This window comes from Schistosoma haematobium, chromosome 1 (genome assembly GCF_000699445.3).
Source record: "Schistosoma haematobium chromosome 1, whole genome shotgun sequence".
NCBI classification, from domain to species: Eukaryota; Metazoa; Platyhelminthes; class Trematoda; order Strigeidida; family Schistosomatidae; genus Schistosoma; species Schistosoma haematobium.
The window spans coordinates 67,820,843-67,844,335 of record NC_067196.1 but is presented as its reverse complement, the minus strand read 5'-3'; the positions used below and the strand labels follow the sequence as shown (position 1 = coordinate 67,844,335).

The 23,493-nt window shown below is 30.8% G+C and overlaps 1 protein-coding gene across 1 annotated transcript in view; it reads left to right on the top strand.

The window, feature by feature from the left end:
• Positions 1–23,420, top strand: part of TRP1_1 (bifunctional tryptophan synthase trp1) — a gene marked incomplete at both ends in the record, with an annotated part of 52,107 nt that extends 28,687 nt beyond the window's left edge. Inside the window, 5 exons of the mRNA XM_051218564.1 lie at positions 2,663–2,894; positions 8,197–8,547; positions 12,338–12,385; positions 20,906–21,021; positions 22,196–23,420. Of these exons, the coding sequence (XP_051074920.1) occupies positions 2,663–2,894; positions 8,197–8,547; positions 12,338–12,385; positions 20,906–21,021; positions 22,196–23,420 (1,972 nt within the window). The remainder of the gene's footprint in view (positions 1–2,662; positions 2,895–8,196; positions 8,548–12,337; positions 12,386–20,905; positions 21,022–22,195) is intronic.
• Between the last annotated feature and the right edge of the window lie 73 nt (positions 23,421–23,493).

Genomic DNA, 23,493 nt, shown 5'->3' with positions numbered 1-23,493 from the left:
TTGTAATACTTTATTTATTTATTCAACGTCTTATACAAATTTATACATCTAATGATACTATATGATTTGTGAATTGAACATAAACACTTCCTTGTCATTCTGTCATAATAACAATCTTGTTACAATGAATTAAGTAATAAGAGATATTTTGTAAATTATTTGTCAATCAATTACTGTTTGGATCTTTGTAAACATCATCAAATGAGCTTCTTTTCTTTTCATTTGTTTTCTTGGTTAACCTCAAAGTTCAAATCTAGATGATTTGTTATCTAATTTGACAATTGTAATTATTAAGTGTAGTTTAAATCTATAGTTTATATATAATTGGTACGGGTCGGTTATTAGGGACATTAAATTATAAGATTTTAGGTAATTTCATATATAACTGATTGTTTTCAATTTGAGATCATAATTTGAAAGTAATAGTAAATGTTATCTCTTGTACAGAATTTTACGCCTGACACATTTCATTTGATAATAAGATATTGATCAATTACTATAATAAGATTAATATTTCTCCATTGATTTAATTCGTTCCACTGGTAATGATTCTTAATTAGTACTTTAGAGAATTCGATTCATAGCTAGTCGATAGTGAGCCCAATGAAGTTGGCTACTTATGTGGGTTCTGTGAATTTATTTATTTGAACACATAGATATTGGTACAAGGAGGCACCAAATACATATGCGACACACAAATCTCATTTGGTTTGTGTGAGGTCTGTGATACTGCCCGGGTGCCCAAACCAAAGCGGGTGGTTTTCTTAGGGGGCCACATCTGGAGCCTTCGGCCTCAAGGTTTCATCCACAAGGCAGCGGAGCAACGTCAGGAGATGCAGTCCTATGGTAGCCGGTGACCAACAATTGGTTCATACGTCATTTGTTCCTTCAGGATACTGGAGCCCATGTTCACCATTGGTTTGGAATCAGGGTTTTCCAACTCCCCCAGGTAGACTCTCTGTGTCCACCAACCCGGTTAAACCGCCGGACATTCGCTTTTCGTCCCCTCACTTTTGTAAACAGCACCCCCGCTACGAGAAGGCAGTGAGTAGAAATTTTCTGACAGTGGTTGAATGCATGTGGCCATATGAGAGCATTCTGTGAGAGAGAGAGAGAGAGAGAGAAAGAGAGAGCGTAATCTGATCACTTTCGACTGTACTAGGGCATTTGAGGGTCCTGTACTATTTAAATACAAATTTATTCGCAAATTTACATTTACTGTAAAAAAGATTTTTAATAAGAGAACACATTAGTTGTTTCTTTCAAGTTACAAATTTTCCCAGTGTGAATCAGGAGAACTACGTGTAACTCATTCAAGAGTCTAAATTTCTTGTGCCAACATTAATAACGCTGAAGAATTTGCAACATCTCAAACATTTAAAAGTTGTAAGCATATACTGAAGAATAATTATCTAATGGTTTAGTTGTTCTATGTTCTTTAACTGGTCAGTAGGTACCAAATTCTTTCACATATGTGACGTTTATTTCAAACAGGTCTTGAAACTAATACAAAATAAGTTTTCTGGTTAACGTCAGTTTTACATGATAATAGAATCTCATAAAACACCACAGTAATAAATATCACTAAATACAATCATTAAAATTAACCTATCAGTTTTAATATAACCAATCTTAAACGTTTTCTTTTCCAAAATCAATGGGATAAAAAAGTTGGGAAGTTTCATTGGTGATATTTTCACAATTTACAACGTCAAATAATTTCGGTTAACTCAATTTAGAATATGGAATGTTTTTTTCACTAAACAATCTTAATTGTCACAGATTGAAATCATGAGTCAGTTGAAGCTAGACCACCATGGAAAACCTGGAAGCACTGGACGGTCTGTTGTGAGATATCAGCTCACTGAAGACAATGGTATCTGGTGGCGCAACTTCGTGGATTGATTGAAGTTAGACATTAATAGCGTTGGGCGCCGGCTCAGTGGTCTAATGGTTAAGTGCTCGCGCGCGAAGCCAGCAGGTCCCGGGTTCGAATCCCGCGTGGTGCGGGGTCGTGGGTGCGTGCTTCCAGGTTTTCAGTGGTGGTCTAGCTTCAACTAACTTATGATTTCAATCTGTCAAAATTTGTAAAATCTCTACAAACCCCTTCTGATAATCTTAATTGTGTTTTGTTTAGATTAATATTAAAAGAGTACTATAACTTATTAAAAAGAACTTTCAATAAATGTCTAAATAGACTTATTTAATTTACTATTGTATACAAAAACAATAAAAGATTCACCTAACCACCTATTTAGTGAAGACATTTTACATCCGATGTTGTTTCAATCTTATTGAAAACAATAATAATAATTTGTCTTTGTTGTTTTCCATTTTTCATTCTTTTGGCGGCAAGCTACGCATGATTGTTGTTTCCGTGACGATATGACATTTAAAAGTCTGTCAGCTGATTTTATAGCAGTCATTCATTAAATTTTTAGAGAAAATATATAAGATATAGAAAAGAAGATTCAACAATAATAAGCATAGAAATATATTTACATCATACTAGTAGATGAGATCAATAATGAACTTTAATAATCAAAATGTGGAATAGGAAACATATGTGCTTACATATGTTTTTTTTATGAAACTTAGGAAAAGTTTGATCTTTTTCATTATTATTATTATATGTCTCTGTTTATATCTATGTTCATTACAGACTTGTCAGTTCATATCGTACATTATTTTGGCATTTATTTGGAAGCAGTCAGTCGGGTAATTTTGAAGTGACATTTGTAAATAAAACCAGCGGTGAACGTGAACGTATGGAATCAGCTAGAAATACGATGGTTGTAGGTGAAATCCTACTATTAATTTATCATGCGATGGCAATTATAGTCTTAGTAAATATGTTAATTGCTATGATGTCTAATTCATTTCAAACTATACAGGTAGGTACATGTATAGAGTATAAAATGCTTTTAAAAGAATAACATTATTAAACTGTAATGCTTTCATTTTAACTATTTTTTAATTATGCTTTTAAGTACAGGTTTATTTGCAGCTAGTATTCAAATAGCCAACCAATATAATACCATAATATTGTTTTAACAATCTAACCTCAACCAATCCATGAAATTGCGCGAGGATAGACATTAACACTGTTGGATGCCGGCCAACTCAGTGGCCCAGTAGGTTAAGCATTCACGTGCGAGACTGAAAGTGCTGAGTACGATTTCAGCGTGCGGGATCGTGGATGCGCACTACTGAGGAGTCCCGCAGTAGGACGAAATGGTAGTCTAGTGCTTTCAGGTTTTTAATGATGAACTACCATTAATCGGTTCATGATCTCAATCAAAAAATATAATTGTTCTATTGAACTTGTTTAAGAAAATATTTTATTTATTGACAGGACAATCAGAATTTGTTAATGAATAATTTTAAAAGCATTATTTTAAAGTTTTCCTATTTTAACTTAAAGCCTCACAAAATTATATATTTAAAGACTGTTCTTTCAGATAATCTTAAGATTATCTTTGCGTATTCTGTTATATCACCGAGGGTAACAGAAAAGAAAATATTTACTGTTTTCAGGCATAGGTAACTGGGATCAAAAATCAATCGTGATAGTGTTAAGTTAGGTTTTAATTGTTTGTCTAACAAACCATTCATCTGAACTGATTGTAGTTATTTAGCAAAAAAATGAAATAGCTTACGTGGATTATCAACGAGTTATTGTAAGACGAGATAATTCATTGATAAAGTTGTTAGATTTCATTTCAACATATAGGGCGTCATTCAATTAAGTATTGATACTTAAAACTTACATACATCACTTTAAGTAAGAAAATCGTACGCTAGACAACTGAGTTACACTAGATTTACATTGAGGAAATATAATGTTTGAGTCAACCACTTAATAGAGTCTATCATGCTTACACAGAGGAAAATATGAGCCCAAAATTTCACAGGATTCTAAACAGTTAAATATTTTCTTTGTATGTATCTTTTTTTAAACTTATCACAGGTAAACTAAATCAAACGATAAAAAGTATTCCGGAATTTTAAGCTAGTGAGTTGTAAAAAACAAATGTTCAAGTCAGGTTTCGTTCTGCATATATTTGTTGCTTGTTGGTAGTTGTGCAAGAGAAGGCATTGTTTCTAAATAACAGACAATTAAACTAACACTTAAAACATGATACATGTGTTGGCGAAATCTGTAGACTGCGCAAATGCTAAAAATGAAGGCCAGAAGCAGAAAAAGATAAAAAGTTGCTCAAAACACATATCTACGCAATTACATTCAAGGAACCCTGATATGAGACTGAACGTTTTACTGATTACCTGCAAGTATACATAAATAAAATCTTTTTTAATGAATTAAAACTTCAGGAAAACAAAGAAAAATTCGTTTAATGACAGTTTACCCAGAAATAGTAACAAAAACTTATCTTTCTGGTAAAAGTACATATTGGACGTTAAGGTCTTAAATTATTCTGATTTGCGGATGATGAATTTCATAAGCTATAAATATCCAACTTTAGATATTTAGTATCACTCCTATTTATCTAGAAAACCAGTAATTATAATAGAAAATACATTTTAAATATCCTGGAACCTTAGTTAACCTAAGATAACTCATATTACAAACAGCGAAACTCTATTCATTTCATTTTGTGACCAGTTGGTAGATACCTACCGATGAAAACTGTTGAAAATCTTATTCTATAGATGATCAAAGCAGGTTGAATCAATCAGCTAAAACTCTCCTACTTTCAACAATTAGTTGATATATATATATATATATATATATATATATATATATATATATATATATATATTACATAGGCGACTTTTCTCTATAGAATACTAAACTGACTTGTGCTTGACACTGAAAACCGAAATCCGACAATTTATAATGATAACACAAGACTGGAAACAAATTCAAGTAATAAATAAATACGCTCATTTATACATCGATTTTAATTAAACTTGATCATTAGTTTACAATCATCTCACATAGGGAATATACACAGAATTACTACAAAATTCTAAACTGCCAATTTCATAGTGAAATGATGCCAAAAATATTATAAACATCGCAATACAATAACTCAGTGTTATACTGTACAAAATATCACGTTAAAACTAAAACAAACATTAAGCTAAGTAATAATCATACTGAATTAAAAACAGAAGTAACATTAAACAAAAACCCAGAATGAGTGAAAAATGTAATTTTTTTCTATTTATTCTATCATATTACTTTCTATTCTTAAGAATAGATCTTACTTCGTAAAATTAACTGAAGGCGTTGAGAAGTAGGTACAACTTGCTTGTGGATTATCAAATTGTTTACAATTCAACTTGATAGATTTAGTGTGTGATAAAAGAGTTTTTAAGTTAAACTGGGCTTATTTAACAATAAATCAAACCAAAAAAATATTTTAGATGAAAAAAAAATTTTTTTTTCTACTCACAATTCTGAATTTAAAAATGAAGGAACAAGCAACAACAACAACAAAAAAGAAACAAGGTAATAGGAAAAAGAAAAATTGCACATTTCGATTCTTTTCCATTGAGATTTATTTTCTATGGCAAAAAAAGAAACAAAAAAAATTTTTGAAAAGAAAAAAAAGCAAAGAGAAAATTTTATTGAACAACAAATGAAGTTTGAAATCTTTATTTCTTTTGTGATATTTACATACTTTATGGTTAACTGTTTCCCATGAGAGTTACCTTTTGAAATAAGAGTATAATAATAAAATAAATTTATTGGAAGAAATTGTAATCACAGTTTACTTGTTTCTGTTTTTTTCTTTTCTCTCTAATAACTATTGTTGTTCTCATTAAATGAACGGTAAATCATTCTTGGCCTAAATTTGTTTATAAGAAATTTAGATTTGCTGAATAATAAACTTTACTGATTCATTTGAATCGAATTGTTTAGATAAAGTGTCATTTAAATAGCTCCGATTACATTTCTTCTTTTTTAGATAATTTATCAAACTGATTAAAATAAGATTAGTGAACTTAATTATCTAAGTGTAATCAAATTTTAATTGAATTACTGAAGTATTGAATTATATTGATGTGTTGCATTAAACATTGTAGTGTTAATTAAAAGAATTCAAATGACAAATGTTATGTGTTATATTGGGCGAACTACCAACTGAACCAACGAGTTAGTGAATACTTCCCTTCGTGGTTACGAAAAGGTAACGTCAAGACAATACGCAGCTCGGTTCTATCACACTTGATCGCTAGCGGTCATGTAGTGGACAGAAACAAGTCATTTAAAGTTATTTATTGTATTTCTACTAGTTTTTCTTATGGTGTTCGATCTCGTCTCTTACACATAGCAGAAGCCATAGGAATTCGAGCCAACAATCCAAGTCTGTGTGTTCAGGAGAAATTTGTAACACCCTTATCTCTCCCTTGGCCTTAATAAATGAATTTATTTATTATTATTTTCCATACTTTCTCTTCGTTTATTATTATTTTTTCTTCATCCCCTCCTACCATTTCATTCTATTTCCTCTCAAATAGACGCTTCACGTTTCAATTATCTGAACCCTTCTAATTGCGTAATTTTAGGAATGTTATTTCACTGTCTATATTTTTCTAATCATTGACCTATTCCCGTTTATGTAACATTGATTTAAGCCTTTATTATTATTCTTATCAAAACTAGTACACCTGTCATCATACTATCAATTTGTACTTTTCACTTATTATGTAATCGTTTCCATTGTTATCATTGACTAATAAACTACCTTGATTGGTTTAATAATTTCATAAATGCATATAAATATTACTGTACATTAGAGTAAAGCCTGATGAGGATCTAATCGAAACCAATATTGTTCGCTTATATATGTTGTTCTAAATGTTACATTAACTGGAAGTGTAATCTCGTAGATATTATATTATTTAACATGTATTGTATCAACGTATTTCAATAGATTCTTTCGGATAATTTATACTAAACAGTATAATTGGTTGATATCGAAGAGAAATTTCAAAACATTCTCATATGGCCTAAAAATGTACTTGTAGCATGTTTATTTAACAAATATAAGCATAAATTCAAAGTTGAATGGATGAATCTTGTTTAATTTATTTAATAAATCATTCTACTGGATTCACTTGGTATTGTTTACTTGAATCCTCCCGTAGAGGTTTAAGACTGCAATTGATCAGTCTGTTATTGGCATATGTTCACAAGCTTGATAAGCAAAAATGGATAGTGACTGGCAATGGAATACAAGATGCGTGTTTCATTACATTTGGGACTCGTCAGCTGGATGTATATGCATTTCAGAGTTGATATTCATTCTGGGACTCAAACACAGTACTATTCGCTTCAAACGCCATAGTGTTATCCACTCAGTAGCTGTCTTTTCCAGTAACACTCAGGTAGCCTTACCAAACCTTACATAAACAATATGGCTCAAAATAGTATTTAAATCTGTGATTGTTGAACAAGTTTTATTTATTTGAGAAACGGTGATTTGGTGGTTAGGGTATTTGGCTTTCAACTGACAGGTCACAAGTTCAAACATAAACTCGTACACGGTATATGAATCACGTTATTGAAGTAGTTATTTACTGTAATAATCATCGCTTATGTCAAAATGTAAAATGCTTTATATCTCTTAGTGTGACACTGAGTTCAATGTTTTGGAGATCTCTGATATTTCCTGAATTATAAATGATGATTTATATGAGCATTAGACATGATCTTGTCCCGATTCTTGATTATGAGGTTGGTATTTAGGCAATGTTTACAGATTTTGAGTAATTAACCTATCAATCCTTCTTCATTAACGAATATCCTGTACTTTATTACATATAACCACAACAATTTAACAGCAGTTAAAAATCAGATAAGTAAAGACAGTCACTTTAACTTGGTCGAACGATACAAATAAAAGTTAACTTACATGTAAATTACGAAACCCGTAATATGGTATGCTACTTAACTAGGAAACATTTATTGTCATTTATTTGAATGGGTACTAAGATTTATTCAAGCAATAGAAACTTTATTGGGGAACGATATCAACCGTTTAATCTAAAATGGGAAAGTATAAGATTACCAGCCACTAAGTATTACAAATCCACAACACTCAGGTAACTGAACATTGAGCTGTAAACTAACAAAACTTTTCGTAAATATGCCAACAATATATAGTTTTTGAATATATGAAATGCATATAATGAATGAACGTCTATATTTTTTTGTTCTAGAATCATGCAGATACAGAATGGAAATTTGCTCGAAGTAAACTATGGGTTGGTTATTTTGATGAAGGATCAACGCTTCCACCACCATTGAATACAATTATAAGTCCTAAATCTATAATCAGATTCTTATGTGGTATATTTCATTTTATAACCTTATTAATAAAAAAATGTCGAAATTGTAAACTGTCAAGAAATACCAATAGTAATAGTAATAAACATAAACAGACAAAATTAAACACATTGAATCTTCATTCAAATCAACAAAATAGTCAAACAGAATGGGATATTGAAATTCAAGAAACAAATACAAATGGAATTTTTTCCAATCTTGATGTCATGAATAAACAAAAACAAGTAAGGAAGAAATCTTTTTTTCAAAAAAAATAAAAGATAAGCTTTTCTAAATGTATAGTTATATTTATCATTGAATTTCGGTTCATTATAAAGATAAAAGGTATGATCGAACTGATAAGATTTGTATCAAACGTTATTACTATTTAACTATTAACCAATTGGATTACTTATTCAAATTAAGGAATAAAACTTAATATCAGAAGGGGTTTTGTGGAGAATGTAGTAATTTCAACAGTTGAGATCATGAGTCAGTTGAAGCTAGACCACCATGGAAAACCTGGAAGCACTGGACTGCCAGTGGAGTTCAACCAGGTCAGTTGTGAGGTAGTAACTCACTGATGACAATGGTGGATGTGTCGCTCAATTTCGTGGGTTTGTTGAAGTTAGACATTAACACCGTTGGATACCGGCTCAGTGGTCTAGTTGGTTAAACGCCTGTCGCGAGACTGACAGGTCCTGGCCTCGGATCCCGCGAGGCGGGATCGTGGGTGAGCACTGCTGAGGAGTCCCACAATGGGACAAAACGGCAGTCCAGTGCTTCCAGGTTTTTCATGGTGGTCTAGCTTCAATTGACTCATGATCTCAACTGTTGAAATTAATAAAATTTAATGATTGTTACTTAGGCTTAGACATATTTTTGTGTAATACAATTAATAAATAGAACGATTAACTAACTTTAGCCAAAAGAAAGAAAAAAACCTACGCCATTTCATTGATTATTCTATTATTATGAAGGTTAGTGACATAAATGATGAAAAATAGTTAGACATTTACCGACAATAAAAAAGGAAGAATGTATTTGTAAAATCTCAGTGAGTGAATTTTGAAGTAAATCCAACGTTTCGCCTGGCAATCTGGTTCAGGCTTTGGATTTACTTCGAAATTCATTCACTTAGATTTTACAAATACATTCTTCCCCCTTTAATGTCTTACATTAATTCGGCGCCCAAATACTGTGAAACTATTCGATCAAATTTGGACGAAAGTTCTTAGTTACCGACAGTGTTGTCCAAATAGGATCTTTCTCAAATTTTATAACTTCGCTGATTGTACTAATCAATAAAGTCAAGCTACACAGATGTATTTTGTATTTAACAGAATTTTTGTTTAAAAACAATGTATTATACTTACTATTTTTAAAAAAAGAGTTATGTGTTTTCAAAGTTTATGTTAGAATTGCTGTAACGTATATATGGGGTGATAAAGCGAATACCTAAATGTAATAACTGTTATGTAATAAGAAGTAATCAATGGAATTTTAAATATTCCAACTTATGATACCTTAATATATACCTTAACAAGCAAATATTCATTATACAATTTATAGGTCAGATCTATTTCATTCTGTAAAAAGTCAAAGATAAATCGACGAATCGATCACGTGTAAGATAACAGGTCTCGAGTTTCGGCGCGAAATTCACTCAGCTATTTGGTTAAATAGAGTTTTGACAATTATAGCTGATGCCAATTCGTAATGAAAATTCTAAATCTAATTTCTAACCTTAGTTATCAAATGCAAATCGTAATTCTAAAAACCGCGCATAGGTTTATAACACTAATTCGGTCCTTGCTATTAGGTGGACACTCTCAAGATCAGTCTAACCTCGCTCAAAGGTTGTTCATAAGTTATAGTCTCACTGATAAGTCAACTATTTAACTTAATGAAAATATAAAATGTATCACTTTATTTCATTAAACTTTAGTTGACTTTTCAGCTTCAGGTAAAGAAAAATCCTCATTAATCTTTTTGTTTAGAATTTAATATCAAACTTTTGACTAATTTGAAGCTTCATTATATTTCCTATTTATTACTACATTATTGTATCAGTATTATTGATAATATTCCTCTTATACTTATATTATCTACCATTTATTTTGATTATTAATTCTACACTTCCAATTAAAGTATAAACTTAATCAAGTTAACAGGCAATACTAGTTAATTTGACGCTAATTATTTCATTTGACCAACAATCTTAAATGTATGTCATAAACTTGATTATTCCTTGCAACTATTAGTTTAGACTGATAACTATAGAACCAGATGAAAAATTATTGAGGTAAATATAATTCGCTTACATACTTCTGTTTTAATATTCTAATCGTAGTTTCTATGGTGACTCATTTCGAAATGAGTTCCTGAAGTTCTCGTGAGAAGTTGTCATTGGTTTGATACAGCGATTTCGGCATTTAAACAGTTATCATGAATTGAAATGAAAGATCATCATACTAAATCATGAATTGATTGAAGTTGAGAGTCTGTATAAGTGTTTTTTGACGGAGTTTTGTTCTCTAAGCTGGATGATCTCGGTTGTGGAGCATTCATCGTTCTTCTGAACAACACTATCAGCACAAACTTCAGGTAGAAGTGATGTGTTCGAATTTCTCTACACATGGTCCATAGCTTGTCTTGTAGATCTCGATGTTGATTGGTTTTTGTTGACCTCAAACATATCATTGTTTACTTCTTTATTTTAGTAGGATCTCCCAAAGAAGTAACAATTACACGTATAAGGTCAACAAGAACAACATTTTAACTTCCATACTAATATTTGTCATGGTGTATCATTTGTTTACTTACGAACAGAAAAGCGTTCATGGGTTAATCAAAAGCTAGAATTTCAATAGCTTACTTGTGTATAGACACAATTAATTATAGGCTTAGGAGTATAACTGAGAGAGATTTAATACATTACTAACGAAATAATTACTCTTCAGAAAAAAGATAAATCATTACTCAATGATAAATCAACTTTATAACTGTATTTCATTCAACATTAAAGATGATTTTTAGGGGAAACTTTGATCTATAAAAACATTCATTAAGTAGTGTTAGTAATTGATCAGACTGAACAACAATTTTTAGAAGCCAATTTGTTTAATTATATAAGATCAATGATAGATATAAACAATGGTACTGATCAGTAAACAAAAACCAATTAAGAAGTGGTACAGTGTTTCAGTCCACTATCTTAAATCCATCCAATTCTTATTATTATTAATTTTATTTATCTACAAAATACTGAAAAAAAGTTCGACAGATGAGAAAAGTTTACGTTTCTCTTATATATGACGTAATTATGAAATTCACATTGTCATAAACAATACTAAATGTAGATAGATAAAAGGAATTTAGTATGCACCAATTCTATAATTGTATTTTAAAATAATATGATATTGCAACATAATATCATATAATGATTGTCTTTAGTAGCCCCCTATCTGACTCCAATTGGATCGTATGAAATACACATGTCGGCTATTCTCGTATAAAATTATTGACTTAAATCTCGTAGGTCAGTAACGGAATTAAATAAGTCAAATACGAAAAATGGATGATTGGATAAATATATTTCATACATTCGTTGATCAGAAAGTGAAGTAAAACAAAATGACGCTCAATGGAGAAGGTGACTGAGCCAACTCCACTTAATCAAGAGTTAATCGATATTTATAGTCACACAAAAATAATCTACAAACATGTGATAAGTAAGATAGGATATACACACATATACACTCATATAAAAACAGGCAAAGTTGATAAGTGAATAATTAACAAGGTCAAAATGTAACTTGAGAAGAATAGATAAATTGGCTTGTCTGTAAGCTGAAATAAGCTATACAGTCTCGACTTAAGGCCAGCCACTACAAATCTGTAAAATTGGAAATAAACTAATCTTTGTATTAACTTGATTTTCTAAGAAGATTAGTTTTATTGAAAATCTTCAAAGACAAGTAAATTTTATCTGACTGATTGAAGTATGTTTATTAATGTTTTTTTTTATTTCAGCAGTCTATAAAAGAAACGAAACAAAGCAAACGAAAAACCTTTTATCAGGTTAGAGAAATCATTAAATTATTGTGAATTGCTTTTTTGAAAAACTTGCTTTAAGAGATCATTAAATATATTCACCAAAGCTATCGTTGTTTTTGGTAAATAAATACTCGAAGGGGTTTTTGTGGATATTATAGTTATTCCAATAGTTCAGATCATGAGTCAATTGAAGCTAGACCACCATGGAAAACCTGGAAGGTCGTTTCGTCCTATTGTTGACGAAGTCAATAATACGACGAAACGGCCATCCAGTGCTTCCAGGTTTTCCATGGTGGTCTGGCTTCAATTGACCCATGATCTCAACTATTTAAAATAAATATTCGTTAAACATTCCCAGTTATAAGTTACATATTTAGCAACACATTATGTGTTGTGTGTCTAAATAACAATTTACAGACTATTTTATTCATATTATAATTAATTTCTTAACTAAATCTATAAATTTAAATGTACATGGATATTTATTTGATTAATCAGCATGTTCTACGCTAAGAAAAGTTGAAACCTTATCAGTGAGCTTTAACATGGTAAGCACTAAAAATGTTTGATAAAAATGTGACTGCTAGCATTGAAGTATGAAACACTTCGATTGGACCCATGCATAGTGTCTGAATTATGTTACCATGACTGTTTGAATTTCACTAAAAGAATTAACAATTATCATACTCCATTAAGCAGAGGAAATAATCCAGTGTTTATCATGTGATCTAATAAATCCAAAATCATTTTCTTTAAACAATTTCTATGATTTGAAACCGACAAACTGATCAAACGTTGTATTTTGATTTCGTCGATTAGATTAATTACATAATATTACTTGAGCTTATTATAAAAAATGGTACTCATTACAAATCGTTATGTATTCTCAACTTTACTCAAAGTTTCTGATAAATATTATCTTCAAGAGAAGAACGAATAACATTTCCTTTAAACATTTTCACTGAGTAAACCTTCACCTGTGATCGATTTCATAGAATTCATAATATATTGACCTCATTAGATTGAGATAATAGAGAACTTTATAATTATCTAAATAATTTATTATGGCAACTAAAAGTATTGAACATATTCTTTTCTTAACACAATTTTAAATCACTGATCTGTAATTACAATTATGTAAAAGATTTTAAAAAATACTGATTAGCAATTAAAAACAAGCAAAGCCGTGACCAGTGGAGCTAATCCATGTCAGGTAGAGACAGGTATCTACCTCAGTACAATGGAAGATGATCGCGCGATTTCGTGGATTGGTTGAGGTTAGACATTAACATCGTTGGATGCCGGCCAGCTCAGTGGTCCAGTAGATTGAGCGTTCACATGCGAGACTGAAGGCTCTGGGTTCGAATACCGCGTTTGGGATCATGGATGCGCACTGCTTAGGAGTCCCACAATAGGATGAAACGGCCGTCCAGTGCTTCCAGGTTTTCAATTGTGATGGTCTAACATCAATCGATTCATGATCTCAATAAAAAAAATGAACAGGTAGTAAACTAACAAATACAACAAAATTGTTCTGTATTATCCCGAAAAAAATACACAACTTAATTAGTCAATGATTCTTCAACACCAGCAAATAAGCATTGAATAAACTATCATAAATAGATCGATTTAGAATCCTGTAAACCGAAGAAACAACTAAACAATATATGGGACTGGCTAATCATGTAATTGTAGCGTTATTTAAAATAAATAAATGTCCTACTACATTTACTAGGTGATCGTGTATTTTGATTTAACCCTTAAAATCTTTTGTTTTTGAAATTAAAAAAGATAAATAAAATCAAATTTACATCATCCACTACTAGTGCTATCTAGAAAAGATACTACTTGTGAAATCCATATTCAGAGTGATGAAATTTCTTATCTCTTTCTCAAAATCATATATCGTCAAACCCTTGATATGCCATTATTTTGTTGGAGGTTTTAGTAATTTTATAGATTCACTGTGAATAATAATTTGTAAATCAATTGGTTGAATTTAGACGTTAACAGCTTTAGATGCCAACTCAATAGTCTAGAAATTAAGCGCTCCCGCACAAAACCGATAGGGCCTGTGGTCGAATCTCACGATGCGGGATCGTAGATAAGCACTGCTGAGAAGTTCCATACTAGGAAGCAATGACCATCCAATGCTTCAAGGTTTTCCATGGTGATTTAGCTTCAATTGACTCATCAATTCAACTAGAAAATTTCATTATTTCCTATTTCCGAAAAGTAATTTTGCATCATTTCCGATAGGAAATATTTTCAAATGTAACCGATTATTCTACAAATAGTACATTAGTCAATCTACAAACGTGTACTTAACCGAGTCACATCAGCCTTATCATTATTATTATTATCATTATTATCATATACAGATAATTTCGTAATCGTAAATAGGATTCCATATATATATACATATATATGTATATATTACTCATTCCCTAAATAAACGACCTACTAATTATTCCATTTTGGTGTTATATTTAAAGTCAACTGACTGTGATTGTTTCACTTAAAAATTTAAGATTTTAAAAAGTCTTTATGGAAAAAAAAACAAATATAAATTGAAATCGAAAACTTAATAATTATATTTGGAAATACATTTATAATGTTAAACATCGTCGTGTAGGAGCATAGACCTCCAATCAGCAGTCTCCATCCAACTCCGTCATGGAAATTCCTTTCCAGTTGCTACTTATTCTTTTGATATCTGCTGCTAATGTACTTTGGTCTCCCACTTTTCTCCTTGACTACCAGATTACAAGTCATCGCTCAGTTCGTGATACAGTTTGATGGTTTGTGTAATGTACGTCCTACCATTGTCGAGCGCCTTTCCTAATTTCCTCTTCAGATGGAAGTTCGTTTGTTCTATCCTACAATAGGCTGTGGCTGATGGTATTCATCCAGTGAACATTTAGTATCATACGTAGATAATTATTGATAAATACTTGTACTTTGTTGATGACGGTTGTGGTAGTTCTCCAAGTTCCAGCTTCATACAGTAGAATTGCCTTGACGTTCGTATTGAAGATTGTGAGTTTGATGATGGCTTAAAGACAGTTGTTTTGAGTTCCATATATACTTCAACTGTAGAAATGTAGCTTCTGATTTGACAGTCCTTGCATCCACATTTTCATCAAATCCTCTATGTTCATCAATGATGCTGTGAAAGATTCTACCTCTTCCAGAACGTCTTCATCAAGTGTGATTGGGTTGATGTTCTCCGTGTTGAGGATGCTGGTTTTTCGCTTGTGTATGTCGAAGCCTGCTGCTACATTACTTGTGTTTACCTGCATTCGTTAGTGTGCATGGGATAGAAAAGCCAGGTTATCTGAGACGTGTAAATTGTCTAAATGCATGTAAGCTGTCCATGGTATTCTACGCTTCCCATGAGATGTAGAGGTTTTCATAATCCAATCGACCAGCAGAAGTAAGAGAAAGGGGGACAGTAAACAGCCTTGTCTGACTCCGGTCCTTACTTGAAATGCATCCGTCAGCTTTCCTCCATGCAAGACTTTGCACTGTAGTTCTTTGTATGAATTCCGTATTATTTTGACTATTTCCTCCGGTAGGCTATAGTAATTACATCTGCTTTTCCAAGTTAATTTTTACCCATTTTGGATTAAACAGATAAACCTATCGAATCTTCGTGACCTGATTTCGATCAAACAATTTTAAGATCAGATGCAGTTCAATACACTATTTTGTTTTTTGACAGAATACCCCAGAATAAATTAGCTCTCTCATTTAGAGACTATCAAACATTAAGATTATATTGCGATAGTATTTTCTACATCCTCTACAATGTATTTTTATCACATACCTAAAAATGTTCTTCTGTACTGATAAATTGAATGATTGTTGAACAATATTCATCACTTGAATTGATTGATATTGTCGACAATTACACATAATATTACATACATTATTGTTTAAAAGGTAAGAACATTGTATCCCTGAAACCTTGAAAACTACGAACTATATTCTAATATCAATTAGTTATTCTCTCTTGTTTCATTTTCTCCATTATCATTATCGACTTCATTAAAATCCTTTATACATTTTTTAGTGAAATCTTTCTTTCCATCAAACTACTGTATTTCACAATTGCCCATATATATATGCATGCATAAAACTGGCATTTTTGGGCGTTACTATACTAATATATATTATGTATAGTTTATTTGAGAAGAGATTTTTGTTACCACCTACTTAAATAATGATCAGTAATATATTGGATACATATTTTAAAGTAAAAAGAGTCAATTAAATATTAAAAAATGGGATGAAAAAAAGAAAGACTAATAGATTAGTATGATTTATCATACTGTCTCTTTTCTAATTATGTGTACATGTAAGTATATATGCACAAATTTATTGAATATTCTTTTGATAAATATTCTCATACTCACTAATAGAAATTATCTAGAAATTTCATTGGTTGAAATCATGAGTCAATTGAAGCTAGACCACCATGAAAATCCTTGGAGCACTGAACGGCCGGTCCGTCCTGGTATGGGTCTCCTCAGGAGTGCGCATCCACGACCTCGCACCCCGTGGGACTCGAGCCCAGGGCCTACTGGTTCCGCGCGCAAGCACTTAACCATTAGACCACTGAGCTGGCCGGTATCCAACGATGTTAATGTCTGACTTCAACCAATCTACGAAGTTGCGCCACCGTACACCATTGTCTTCAGTGAGTTCCTATCTCACAACAGACCTGGTTGAACTCCACTAGTAACGACTTCTCACTAGAACTCCAGGAGTGTCTCCTGAAGTCAGTCACTAGTGAGCAGGTCTAGCTTCAATTGACTCATGATTTCAACCAATGAAATTTCTAAAAAATCTCCACAAAACCCATTCAGAAATTATTTAGTAAAACTCATAATGTGATCGATCAATACGTAAGAATATGAATTGCTTTTTTACAATTGATAGATTATACTGAATGGATTCCCTACAAACCAATTACATTTTTATTTCATGACTACTACTGCTACTACTACTACTACTACTACTACTACTAATAATAATAATAATAATAATAATAATAATAGGATCGATAATAACTTAAGATTAATATAACTGTTAATGGTAAAAGTAGTACCCATGACTTCTAGAAAATAAGTAAATGACACTTTTCATTTAAAACAGTTAATTATTACTGATAAGTAATAAAGTAACTATTTAAAAAGCTGTCATAACAACAAATTACTGACAGTTGAATAACAATTATCAAAACCAAGCAAAAGTATTTCTTGGAAAACAGTTTCGTAGTTCTTTTAAAAACGAAAAAAGAACTAATTCAGTCCTAGTGATTAATTAATAATAAAATGAGATAAATATTAACAAATACAACATTTTAAAGTTATTATTTGAGTTGGTTTTCTACGGGCTGGGGTCGTTAACCCCATGCCCAACCCTCCTCCTTTACCGGGGCTTGGGACCGGCAGTAGCCCCCGGAGGGACTCCAAGCAGAGTTACAGATATATATATATATATATATATATATATATATAGGAGATAAATGGTGATATTTAAACATACGAGTGAAATACTAAATAGCTATGAAATAAATTATTTTAAACTGTAAACCACGTTTTTATTATTGTTGTTTCCATACAACTTTTTTTTTGCTATTACATGGATTCTTATCAAAATCATTTTTAATTGCCTAAAACATTTTTTATTCAAAAAAAACAAAACAAACAAGCAATCTATTAAAAATCAAGTCTAAAGAAAATATAATCCTTAACCTCTTATTCTTTCATTGAATTCACTTTATACTTTGAAGTAAGCATGAGACAAAAAACATTTCCAAGGTTTCTTCCATAGGTTACAAGATTCTCAACTATAATTCTCTTTTATTAGTTGAGATCATAAGTCAATTGAAGCTAGATCACCATGGAAAACTTGAAAGCATTGGACGGCCGTTTCTTCCTATTGTGAGACTCCTCAGCAGTGCGTATCCACGATTCCGCCTCACGAGATTTGAACTCAGGACCTATATGTCTCGCGCACGAGCTCTTCATCATTAGACCACTGAGCTGGCCGGTATCCAACGGTGTTAATGTCTAACTAATTCACGAAATTAATTGACACATTCACCATTGTCTTCAGTGAGTTACTATCTTACAGAAGACCTGGTTGAACTCCACTAGTAACGACTTCTCACTAGAACTCCAGGAAATACCTCTTGGAGACCGTTACTAGTGAGCATATATTGACTAATATCAGAAGGGGTTCTGTGGATATTATAGTAATTTTAATAGTTGAGATCATAAATCAATTGAAGCTAGACTACCATGGAAAATCTGGAAGCACTGAACTAAAAATATTAAAATAACGATTTAATAAAGTTCAATCATTATCATTAATTCTAAGTTATTTAAAGAATCTAGTAAATTTTTAAAGATGATAACGTTTATTATATAATTGAAATTAAATAACAACATATGATTACCTGAATAAAATCAGTTAATAAATGATTAATGGGATTTCTTCTGATGTTTAATATACTATGCTATACTATTTAATAATTGTATAAATGATGTTAAAGAGATCTAATGCAAAATACAACAACAACAACAACTACGTATGCTAATATGAAACCTGGTTGTTGTTTCCTTTTTTCTGTTTTCAAGACAAAAGTTCAGATGAACATTTACTAAAACTCTATCTCACCCTTTAAAAATGGTGTACTTTATTAATATCATCTTGTATAAAAAGAATACACCATCATAATACTTTTCATAAACAAGAAAAATACACTGACTAATCACATATGTGAGATACAAACATTTATTCAAGTATCAATAATACTTAAAAAGGAGTTTAATGTATTGCAGCTAAATAATAACAGATTTGTTTAAATAGTATCATACTATAAAATTTTGTTTACAGTGAAAGAAATTTGAAGTTGAATGTCAGTCATACTGTCCATATGGTGTCAGTTATAACTGGAATCCTAAATAAACACATATGTTTTTAACCAAACTATCCACTTCTTAAAATATTAAAACTAAGGTTCCAACCGCATATCATGACTATCTAATGAAATGTTGAAAGTAAGATCACAACTAATACAAAAGGAAAGACCTGGTTTTCTTATTCATCATAACCATTTGTCTGGTTAGAATGAAATGAAAAAAAGAAAGCAGATCAATCCATCAATGTAATACCACAACACAGTTTTTTTATGAAATAAATTCGAATTGCCTGATACTAGTGAGCTTTTGGATCAAACTACAAATCCTTTTAAAAAAACAGTATTATTTATACCGATTTCATTAAGCAACAAAAGGCTGTCATAATCACGTGGTTGGTTCACTTTTTGATAAAGATATAAATCGATCATACATGCGAATTATTTTCATAACATTTCACTGACTATACGGCTTTGAATCCAACAGAGGCCTGGTTGGTAGAGTTCGGCTAGCAGTAAAGAGTAGACAACTTAACTTTAGCCAATAGTTAGCGACTGATGATTAAGGTTAGCTCAATTCTATAAAGGACTTTAATAGAATTCTGAACATTTCAGTAACAACGAATCTGACTACGGCATTCGGTAATGTAGGTTCAGGTCTGTGAGCAATATCGTCCTTAAAATGATTTAAAATAATCGTCAAATATCTGAAATCAGGTACTGCCCACTAAATGTTTTAGGCCAACGAAAAATAAATATCATTTCAGTGGAAAAAAATAAATAAAAGGCCAATTATTCCCATCTAATATTCATTTAAACTAAAAGTAACGGATTGTGGTTTAATTAAAATTAATTTTACTTGAATGTAATGTCTCCTTTACTAAAGACTATTCTAATTACCCTTGATATTAACAAATGCTCTTTCGATTTATGCTACTCAATACATTACGAGTAGTTCAAACCAAAATAGACAATAAAAGTAGGAAATAACAATTATTATTCAAATTAATTTAAATAAAGTATTAGATTCTGAATAGAATACTGTAGAAATTTAAAACGACATTCGTGCTTCCTGGAACTAAAAGCATTGAAAGTGTCCGACAAACATTCAAACAAAACGTCTATATTCAAACAATTACAGTAGAACATTACGAAACTATAGACCAAATCAACGATTAGATTTTAAGATTGAGTCAATCTGTTAGATTATAAAAACCTATATGTTAAACGAAGTAACTCATATGATAACCACGAAAATTTTAAATAGTCAAGTAGTCATAATTTCGGCAGATTGGGACATAAACCAAAGATAATGTATATAAGATAAATGATTAAACACTTATATGTATTAAAAGATATATAAAGAATAACTAGTGAACTACGTTCATGATGTACAATCTGAAACGGGCGTACACGGATTTAAAATCTAAATTTGTGCTGCACTCGAGTTGCAAAAAAGTGAACTACAAGACGTATTCCGTAAGTGGCATGTTTTTTATCATACATACATACACAGGATTTAAATCTTCAAGTTTTGACTAGTACACCCCATTCACTGTTAAACAACATTTCAAGTCACGTATATATATATCAATCCTTGTTTTTGTTTACAGACAGTTATGCGTCGACTTGTAAGAAGATATATACATCAATCGAAGAAAACAATGAGACAAGATGGAGTGAATGAAGATGATCTATTGGAAATTAAACAGGATATATCAAGTTTAAGGTAACAAAAAAATGGTTAATTACCATAACGGTAATAATAACTTATTTGTGAGCACTACACACTATGAAGTAAAGAAGTACACTAAATGAATTACAGAATGAATCTAGAACTTCTCATGTACACCAAGATACAATTTGTAAGGATTGAAATTAAAAATAATACAATGGTTAATTTGACCGCTAAATTTTAGACGATCTGATAACATTGATTCTTTATGAACTAAGTTTTCTTCCAGAAGAAAACAACTTTGATTCAGTATACTGCATATACATCAGCTTGTTCATTCACGTAGTACACAATATCTTAGTATCATTATCAATATTAGACTTCATAATTCCAAAGAAATTGAATATTGGATACAGTGGTAGATTTGTGATGTCCCAATGAGTATCAATTCGAATTTCCAACATTTCTTGACTCAGCATAAGTCACTACTTCAGAATAAATAAATAACCGAAATAAAATAAACACACGCTTAAATAATATAGAGAAACGAGACATAATATTTAGTCTAATTAAAATTAAAGTAGATTTGTCTATGTCAATGTCATTTCATTTCTAGTCGAGATGATTCTGTGTCATACATCACTGTATATGAACTCCTGAATACTGAATTGGTAAAGAATTGAATAATTTTTTCTGGTTAGCGTTTTTTAGCGAGTTAGTTTTCTATGGGATGGGGTCGCTAACCCCATACCCAACCCTCCACCTTTATCCGGGCTTAGGACCGGCAGCAGCCACAGAGGGGCTCCAGGCAGAGTTGAGTTGGTAAAGAGATTGGAACACATTAACCGTAGTTAATAATATGATCCAATAATAATAATTTGACCATTTTTTAAATATCCCTAATCTATTTTAAATAAAAATTCATTCGTAGAATGAATAAATCTAGAGAAAAGTGTTACATATAACTTTGAACAATGAAAGTTTGAATCTTAAACACGAATGTGAATCTTTCTAAAGATTGTAATATTACATTAAAACAACATGAAATCTACTTTAGAATTTTACATAGTCAATATATATATGCAAAGAATTTAATTAAATATTCATAAATATTTAAGGAATTTCTATTCCTTGAATTCCCATTAAAATTCTGATCTAATTTATTCAACAACAAAAAAAGAAGAAAAAAAAGAGGATTTTAAACAAAAAAATTTTAATACATTTATAGATTTGAAATACGTGAAGATAGAAAACGGGAAGTTGTACGTGCTGTTTGTCAATTAGAAAGTTTAAAACAAGAACTTGTTGGTGAATTAAGTAAACAAAATTCAATATTACAAAATATTCTCTTACCGTATAATGTTGCTACTGGTGCTTCTTCTTCTACTACTAATACCACTACTCCTATCACCACAAATTGTACAATATCATCTTATCAAAATGCAATTACTTCTATTCAACAAACACTACCGAAATCTGAAATTGAATTACCATTATCAGTCAATATTCAAAAAAAGCATTCATTACGACATTATAGTTCAACGAGTAATACTACTGATCAAATATTAGATTCAATGAATTCTAAAATAAAAGATTCTAAAAAAAAATATTCATTAAATTATGATAAAGATATTAATTATTTAACAAAAATGAATGAAATATTATTTGATTATTCATGGTTACCTAATAAACACAATAAAATTAATACAGTTAAAGGATTATATATAGATGATTGGTATCAATTTAAAAATGAAATCAAAATTGGATTAAAAGAAGAACTCGTTTCATTAATTAAAAATAAATATCTAATAGTGAATAATGAAAAATTATTAAATGAATTAGAAACTACTAATAATAATGATATTAGTAATCAGATTGTATCAACATCATACAATTCATTGACAAATGAAAATAAATTAGATATTTTTCAGAATAAAATTTGTAATAAACATTCTGAAAAAACATTTCCAAGATTTACACAAACAAATTATAACTTTAGAAGAAATTCTAGACAGAATGATAATAATACTGAAGAAATAAAACTATCACATTCAAAATATCCAGACAATATCGAAGAGAAATCATCCTGTTCAACATTCAAATTATCATCATCATCATCATCACCCCCGCGATCATCTGTTCCAAACGAGATCCTATCATCAGCATTAATACCATCGTCATCATCACGATCCCATGATCAATACCTTATAGCTAGTACAAATAAAGCAATGAAAAATATAAACATATCAAATACCTCACGTATTATACCTACTGTATCCCCAACTCCGACTATTATCACTACTACTAATAATAGTAGCAGTAGCAGACATCGTAACAGCAAACTACCAAGAGACGAACATAGTATTGATGAAAATGAAGGAATAATCAAAATCTATGAAACTTCTTATATCCATTACGAAGATGATAGTAGTAGTTCAACCATTAGGAAGTGATCATATACTTTCTGTCATAAATCAATAAATGATTTTAAAAGGTTATTACCATTATTATTATTATTTCAATAAC